This window comes from Chelonoidis abingdonii, chromosome 1 (genome assembly GCF_003597395.2).
Source record: "Chelonoidis abingdonii isolate Lonesome George chromosome 1, CheloAbing_2.0, whole genome shotgun sequence".
NCBI classification, from domain to species: domain Eukaryota; kingdom Metazoa; phylum Chordata; order Testudines; family Testudinidae; genus Chelonoidis; species Chelonoidis abingdonii.
This window is the reverse complement of record NC_133769.1, coordinates 45,655,758-45,664,942: the sequence shown is the minus strand read 5'-3', so window position 1 is coordinate 45,664,942 and position 9,185 is coordinate 45,655,758. Positions and strand designations below refer to the sequence as shown.

At 40.4% G+C, this 9,185-nt stretch overlaps 1 protein-coding gene across 8 annotated transcripts in view; it reads right to left on the bottom strand.

Moving 5' to 3' along the window:
* Positions 1-9,185, bottom strand: part of CADPS2 (calcium dependent secretion activator 2) — a 591,461-nt gene that overhangs the window by 19,187 nt on the left and 563,089 nt on the right. For 4 of the 8 annotated variants that reach the window (XM_075065313.1, XM_075065319.1, XM_075065315.1 and 1 more), the window contains one exon: positions 5,598-5,645. The exons of the other annotated variants lie outside the window; for them this stretch is intronic. In XM_075065313.1, coding sequence (XP_074921414.1) covers positions 5,598-5,645 — 48 coding nt within the window. The remainder of the gene's footprint in view (positions 1-5,597; positions 5,646-9,185) is intronic. 8 annotated transcript variants of the gene reach the window in all.

Genomic DNA, 9,185 nt, shown 5'->3' with positions numbered 1-9,185 from the left:
GACATTAGGAAAAAGTTCCTAAGTGTCAGGGTGGTTGGACACTGGAATAAATTGCCTAGGGAGGTTGTGGAATCTCCATCTCTGGAGATATTTAAGAGTAGGTTAGATAAATGTCTATCAGGGATGGTCTAGACAGTATTTGGTCCTGCCGTGAGGGCAGGGGACTGGACTCGATGATGTCTCAAGGTCCCTTCCAGTCCTAGAGTCTATGAATCTATGAATCTCTCAATCCTAGAAAAACTCTGCCATGGAATGAGATATGGCATGTTGCATTTCAAGGGGATTGTTTTTCTGAAGAAAAGTAAAGTTTTTTTGTTTTAAACTGAGCTCAGAAATGGAGGCTACATAATTGTGGAAGTACTGTCATCCATAACAAATGTAAATATTTAATACATGACATACAGTAACCATCCATCCACATACTGTATTCTACATTGCTATCTCAGAGACAGAATATAAAATTTCAAAATCATTTGTTTGCAACATTTTGGTAATGTTGTAATTGGAACCCATATCATCTGTGTCTCCCTTCCTCACATATGATAGATGCAGAATGAAGTGGGTTTTTGAAAAATTATTGTACACAAAGCTGCCACGCAGACCTGGAGATCGGTTATGTTATCTTTATTTTAAATATTGTGTGCTAATGTAGGGCTTATTAAAGTGAGAGACTAATGGCATTGGAATATATAGCTCCCCCCGCACCTATGCTCTTCATTCCTGAACTGCACTGCTTTATGCTATTACAGTACTAGGGCTTCCTTGAGCACCTACTACCAGTCATGCCATATTTGTGTGCTTTGCCATATGTTGTGGTTCTATGATATAGACCAATGTCCACCAACAAGCAGAATGAGACCAGCCAGTGAATGTTTCTTGAGCTTAAGCCAACACGAATCCCCAAAATAAATAAATAAAAGGTGAAAGGCCACTGTTTTAAATTACTTAATACTATCCCCATCGCTAATGTCCTAGTCGTACAAACACTTATGCAGCAGCTTAACTTTATCTTTGTGAGTCATTCATCAAAGCCAATGGAGCGGCTAATGTGTAAAGTTAAGGACATGAATAAATGTTTTTTTGCAGGATCAGATCCTAAAATGGCTTATTTTCAGGTCTGGCGGTGTTGACTCTTAAAAAGGTAGCTCTCAGCTTACATCTGAAGTTTGGCAAATATGTTATAAATTAAAGCATTTTAAAAATGCTTGTCTCCCTAATCTGGATGTTGTTTCTATGACATAACTCCTGGTTTAGTTCTTTTCAACTCTGATACGCACATCTTTTCTATTTCACACACCTGCATTCTTTGACTTATACATTTTTTTCAACCCAGCTTGAACTTCTGCATGTGCCATTCACTTCTGTGTTTTTACAATTTCATTTGCACATTTTTACATATGTACGGTACAGTGCACAGTGAAAAGTGAAGGACAGGTGTTAAACCTGAGTCCTATGAAAAGGTACATAGATATAAGAGGGAACATTAAAAACGAGGCCCCTCTCTTGGTTGAAAGACAGCCTACATTTATACAGCTGACCCCTATACTCACGGAAATCAGTGGCAAAGATTTCACTGATTTCAACACTGCAGGATCAGACAAAGCAGCACTTACTACTACATGTTTACTAACTTCGCAAATTGTTTCAGATAGCTTGCAGCTTCTTCTCATTAGACTATTCTGATTTACAAAGGAACACCCTATTTCTGCTGCTGCATACCAATTCTCATAAAACTAGAGCACTCTCACTGGGTGCCCCTCATTCTTGGCAGCTTCTTTACATGGTGAATAATACAGTTATTTTTATGTTTGTGAATATTTATACATAAGGTTGTTGTTGTTTTGCAGTGAGCTTGACCCAGATGAAACACAAGTAAAAACCACCAAAGCTGCATGGTATGGTTCCAAAACCTGCGACTTTCACCTGCTGACTATGTGTGTGTGGATTACACTACTTCACAAAATCAATATGCTCTAGGTGGTGCTTGTGCCTGGCACTTCATGGTGAACAAATATTAGATAAGACAATACAAGTGGCACAATCCCTATTGATTTTCCTTGACGGCACAGAATGTGACAGCTGTAGGCATGGTTAACGCTTACCAACAGCCTCATCTAACGTTTCAGTGCTGGTTTATATGTGTACACTTGTAAGTGTTCCATAAATTTCATTAAGGTACCAGACACTTTTCAAGCCATCTAGATAAAAGATAAAATACTTGTAATGAGCTGCTTATTTGCACATAGCCCTAGTGGGACAAAGGGGTTAATAGATTTAATCTTGATGAGGTGTTGGGAGGAGTTCACTGTTTGCTAAAATTGGTTATTTTTCTTGATGCACAGGCATGGATGGATAGATGCATTTAAAAGAAGTTTAAATAAACAGTGGCCAGCATAAATATTTCTAGTAGAAGACTGCATTGCCAACCGCAGGCATTTACAAATCATGAGTCAGACCCCCAGATATCATGAGGTTGGCTTAAAAATAATGAGATTTACAAAATAATCCGGGTTGGGTTTTTTAAAATTTGCCTTCTGTTTTTTGAATCTTTAGGATTCATGTTTTCAAGGCTTTCTCCACAACCATAAGGCTTAGAAATGTACTACTTCTTTTTTCAAGTCAAAGCTGAGATTCTCAAGTAATCAGATGAAACCAGGAGCTAGAGACACTCTAAATAATATGAAACTCATGATAAAAGCACAAGAGTTGGCAATGTTGAGAAAATGATTTCATTTCCCTGTTTCTTGTTTATTCAGATAATGTACAGTTCTCAATTCCTTTCTAGCATCTAGCTCAGAGACTCTTACTCCCCAAATTACGGCAGTTTAGAGGAGTCATGCAAATGACACAATTAAGCTTACGGAGAATAAGCGGCACACAACAACTCCATGGCTACATCTACCCTACAGGCAAGAGCTGTGATTCCCAGCTTGTCTACACATAGTCGCGCTAGCTCATTGAGAGCTAGCGTGAGCATAAAGAGCAGTGTAGCCGTAGTTACTCGAGCAGCGGCGGCAGCAGCATGGCTCAGCCATGCTGAGTACATACTAAGAGGATTCAGGTGGGTTGGTGCTTGGCATGGCTAACCTGTGCTGATGCTGTCCATGCTACCGCAACTACACTGCTATTTATACTTGCTCTAGCTCCCACTGAGCTAGCGTGAGTATGCGTACATGGCCTGGGAATCACACCCTTCATTTGTAGTGTAGACCTAGCCCATGAGCGCAACATGCTGACTGAATTATGACACACACAACCTCTGAGGTGAAATCATTCCCATGGCTTCTCATGCTAGTAAAGGAGAGTGACAATAATATGATGCAAGATGGAGGTTCCAAGGACTTAAGGAAAAACATCATCAAAATGAACAGGTGGGGAAAATTTGGAGTGATCGATCCAGTGGGGGTCGACCGCTAAGCACTCTCCCATCGACTCTTGTACTCCACCGGAGTGAGAAGCGTAGGCGGAGTTGAAGGAGGAGCGTCAGCAGTCAACCTACCGCAGTGAAGACACCACGTTAAGTAGCTCTAAGTACGTCAACTTCAGCTATGCTATTTTCTTGGCTGAAGTTGCATAACTTAGATTGACTTAGCTCAACACCCCCTTCCCCACTGCAGTGTAGACCAGACCTTTAGGACCACATCTGGACCAACCACCATGCTTAGGCCCAGGTCATAATAGTCAGGAAGAGCCAAAGGAATTACTTGCAAGCATTCTTCTACAGAAAAAACACACCATTAAACTCTTAAAGATGCTCACAGTGGATTCCACCTGCAAGGTACTGTGCATACTAGTCCTGATCTTGCTAAGCACATGCTTAACATTAACTTTAAGCATGTGAGTAGTTCCACTGATTTCAATAGTACTGAGCTTTGTTGGACCAGTGCTAGACTGAGCTCTCTGCTTCTTAATAATATTTGGAAAAAATAAATGTTCCTCTATTCTTTATAAAATCATACTGGACTATCTTTACCAGATTTTAAATGGTCTATTTCTTTTCTATATTGCTTCTCATTTAAAAAAAAGAGTGGGAAAAATTATTTAGAAAAAGTAGTAACATTGCAGTGAACTTTAAATAACATATTTGCAAGATATTGATGGCTTCTTGCTCTGTGTGTATGTATACATGTGTGTGCGCACAAAACATCTTCATTCATACTCAATGTTTGTTAAAAGTACCTGAAAAATAAAAAGATTTGTTCTTTTTTTCACTGCAAGGAAAAGTGATACTACAAACTGTTCTAAGGAGACAAACATTCTTCCAGTTCAAGAGAAAAACTGAGACCAATTCACATATGGAGGGCTGCTTTCTTTCTTTCTTTCTTTTTTTTTAAATATTAGGCACAATTAAAGGTGAGTTAAGGCTTTGGTGGAAATCTAAAGAGCATCGGCAAATCTGAGCACTGCTCAGCTTTTGAATTGCTTTTCTACTTCTCAGTTCTTTTAAATGGTTTTCTATGGCAGGAACATTTTTCTTAATTAGTCACAGCTAATTAGTGTTCTGGCATAGACAAGTAATCAGAAATGTCAGAGCTGCAAGGCTACATCTCCCTAATCCTTTGATAGTAATTCAGCCTCCTGGGAGGGCCTCAAGCTGCGGTAAGTAGTGGCTGACAATAAGGCAAAATTAGGTGGGCAGCAGACCATTAGGATAGAAAAATAAAAAGCACTACCAAATCCTGCTGAGCACCATCAGGCAACTAACTACACTGCCAGATGAGGTGCCTGTTTAAGCCTGTGTTGTTAATTAGCTGATTCTACCAGACCTGCCACATATGTCCAGGTGCATCATGCAAAGATGTGTAATTCTGGGTTTGTGCCAAATGACAATTGTGTTCTTCTGCGATCACATTTCAAGAATCTGAGCAAGAAGTCTACATATTTCTTGAAGATTATTCTGAATTATCAAAGAAATAAGAAGATCAACAAGCTACAATACATTTGCTTGTTGAGTTTCTTTTGGGTAATTAGGTACGCTCCTCTCAAGTTTCGCAGATTTTAATTCACATACAGCTTCAGAGTCAAGTCAAGGCCTTTAACCAGTCCCTACCTAGTTTCAACTTGTCAGAGTCATCTTGGCAGATAACCTAGATCAAAAGTAAAATCTTACACTTGCAAATCATTACTTAACATTGACAATGATGATTATTAACTAAAACTAACTTGACAGGTAGTAATTTGAGAATGAGCAATTTTTTCAAAACAAGACATTAAATTTTGCTAGAAAAACACTGCTAAATACTAAATACTACATTAATGTTGCTTACTGAGACAGACATGGACAACACAGAGAAAAAACCAGTACAACAGAAAACTCAAAACTCACATCTGAAACACATTCTTACTCTACCAAATGTCACCAGGAAAATAAATGACTTTTTATTTACTAAGGAAAAACACAAGTTTTTAACTAGAGATCACCTTTGCAAATTATTATAAATGCTATATAAAAACATGCAGCTGAATTGGCCAATAAATTGTTTGCTTCTAGATACTAGCAGACATCATAAACACACAAATTAAACAAGCACTTCATTTCCACCCTTCAGCACATAATAAGGTACATGACATAACAAGCTTTAGAAATAAACTATTACCTCAAACAGCCTCAAGTACATCAATGAACTTATATCATCCATCCCTTTCTACTAACGGAAAAGGAAAATAATGGTTATGACATGGAAACATGATTAGTATTCAATTCAGCGTGTTGACATTATAACCAAAATAATGTGATCAATCAGTTTCTTTTGACAGAAAAAATTAAAAATAAATAGAATGATTGGTTATGACAGGTCAACAAAGTTAATGGCTTATATTTGAACATCTCAAATACAAAAAGCACAACAAAATACAAATAATAAAGTCTACGGAAAGCTGGGATGCTGAAACATCCCAGTCTTTCTAAATTTCAAAGAATACTCTATGAGTGCTTTATCCTTCATTTCTATTCCTCCAATCATTGTAAGTGTTCATGCATACATACACAGTGACCACCATAATAGGCCATGATTGCAAACACTTAGGAATGTGCTCACCTATAGACGCATGAGCAGTCCCACTCAATCCAATGGGACTGTAGGCCATATAGGAGCCTTTGGATAGGGTGACTCTATCCTGGGAAGCAGTGACTTTGAAAAACATTTGGGGATTGTGGTAGATAATCAGCTGAACATGGGCTCCCAGTGCAACTCTGTGGCCAATGGCAAAAAGAGTTCATGCCATCCTAGGATGCATAGACCGGGGAATCTCGAGAAGGAGTAGAGAGGTTATTTTACCTCTGTATTTGGCACTGATGCAACCACTGGAGAGGGTCCAGAATGGGACCAGGAAAGCGATTAAAAAATTAGAAAGCACGCCTTATAGTGATAGATTCAAGGAGCTCAATCTATTCATCTTAACAAAGAGAAGGTTAAGGGGTGACTTGATTACAGTCTATAAGTACCTACATAGGAAACAAATATTTGATAATGGGCTATTCAATCCAACAGAGAAAGGTATGACCTGATCCAGTGGCTGGAAGCTGAAGCTAGAGAAACTGAGACTGGAAATAATTTATCAATTTTTACAGTGAGGGTAATTAAACATTGGAACAATTTCCCAAGGTCGTGGTGGATTCTCCATCACTAGCTATTTTCAAATCAATACTGGGTAGCACTTTGGAGAAGAGGCTTAGATTTCAAAATGATCTTGATAAATTGGAGAATTTGTCTAAAATCAACATGATGAAATTTAATAAAGAGAAGCACAAAGTACTGCATTTAGGAAGGAAAAATCAAAAGCACAAATACCAAATGGGGATTAACTAGCTAGGCAGTATTACTGCAGAAAAGGATCTGGGGGTTATAGTGGATCAGAACTTGAATGAGAGCCAACAATGTGATGCAGCGGCAAAAAAGGCTATTACTATACTGAGGTGTATTAACAGGAGTGTCATATGTAAGACACGGGATTCTACTCAGTACTAGGGTGGCCTCAACTGGGGTAGAGTGTCCAATCTTTGGCACCACCAGGGCTGGCCTTCGGGAAAATGGTACCCTGGGCTAACTTGTATTTTGGTACCCTTGGCCGCCGCTACCTCTGTGGGCTCCTCACCCATTCCCCCTTCACTCCTGCTGCCCCCCCGCCCCGGCTCCCTACCCACCCTCCTTGGCCCCTGCTGCCTCCCTGGGCTCCCCCACCTCCTCTCATCACCCCGGGCCCTGTTGCCTCTCCCTTTACCATTGCCTTGAGCTCCTTTCCACAGCCTTGTACCCCAGACCTGCGCCATTTCTTGCCCCTTGATTACGGCACCCCCTGACTATGGTGCCCTGTGCGCTCCCCCACGTCACCCACCTGTAAGGTTGGCCCCAGGCATCACACTTTAAGAAAGATGTGGACAAATTGGAGAGAATCCAGAGGAGAGCAACAAAAATGACAAAAGGTTTAGCAAACCTGACCTCTGAGGAAAGGTTAAAAAAAAAAAATTGGGCATGTTTAGTCTTAACATAAGAAGACTAAGGGCAGACCTGATAACATATTTCAAACATTCTAATGGTTGTTACACAGAGGGTGGTGATCAATTGTTCTCCGTATCTACTGACGGTAGGGCAAGAAGTAATCAGCATAATCTACAGCAAGAGAGATTTAGATCAGATAATAGGAAAAACTTTCTAACTGTATGAATGGTTAAACACTGGACTATACTTCCAAGGGATGTTGTGGAATCCTCATCATTGGAGGACAGATTAGACAAATACCTGACAGGAACGGTCCGGATATACTTGGTCCTGCCTCAGTGCAGGGGGGATGGATTAGGTGACCTTCAAAGGTGTCTTCCAGCCCTAAATTTCTATGATTTATGCTTTAGGAACTATTTTGGGGAAGTCAGGTCAATCTGGATGATCACAGTGGTCCCTTGTGGCCTTGGAATCTATGAATCATGTACCAAAAGTTAAGTAAGTATGTAAGAGTTGGCAGGGTCAGGGCCAAAGTTCATATTTGCTAATAGTTACTACACTGTGTCATCTAACATATCACAGTGAGATTAACTGTTGGCAAATACTGACTTTTTAATGGTGTTCACTTTATGTACATTGTGACAAAGTTCCTCCTCTACTTTGGTGGGTCCTGCGCTTATTGGCGGATTTGTTCACCTCAGTGATCTTCCCCTCTTGTGGAACCCACAGTCTGGGTCAGCTCCTCCTGTGTCTGATCAGGAGTTGGGAGGTTTGGGGGGAACCCGGGCCCGCCCTCTACTCCGGGTTCCAGCCCAGGGCCCTGTGGATCGCAGCTGTCTATACTGCCTCCTGTAACAGCTGCATGACAGCTACAACTCCCTGGGCTACTTCCCCATGGCCTCCTCCAAACACCTTCTTTATCCTCACCACAGGACCTTCCTCCTGGTGTCTGATAACGCTTGTCCTCCTCAATCCTCCAGCAGTACACTCTCTCACTCTCAGCTCCTTGCCTTCTTGCTCCCAGCTCCTCACACACGCTCCTTCTCCTCTGGCTCCTCCCTGCCTGACTGGAGTGAGCTCCTTTTTAAACCCAGGTGCCCTGATTAGCCTGCCTTGATTGGCTGCAGGTGTTCTAATTAAAGTAGCTATCTCTACTGCCTTCTAGAAAGATCTTAATTGGCTCCAGGTGCCTTGATTAACCTGGAGCAACTGCCACTTGGTTACCAGGGTACTAGGGATTTGTTTAGCCTGGGGCTAACATACCTGTTTCTCAGTACTTTACTGTAGCCATCTGGCCTTGCCCCATCACAACATAGATATGCATATGGTAACATACATGAATTATTATTTCAATAATGAAAAAATAAAGGTGGTTATTGTTGAGTTATGAGTTTTTGTTTATGTTTGTGTGTGTGTGCGTGTGTGCGCGCGTGCATTTTTTTTTTTTGTTAAGAGAAAGAGAGGCCCAAATTTTAACCTAAAATAATGGGTAGACCTACATGGCTTTACCGGCTTTCTTTTGTCTCTCTGTTACTTAAAAAGGAAACTGTTTACTTAGCAAATTTACCACTAATGTGATCTTGACAACATCAGAACAAAATCATATAGTTGCTTACACTGGAAGCCTTTCAACAGGAAGCACCTCAATAGAAATACAATCTATACAATAGGCCTCACTGGAGAATGGGAATAGGATTATTTTTGAAAAAAGCCTAATGTCAACTTTTCCATTTTCAGATACACATC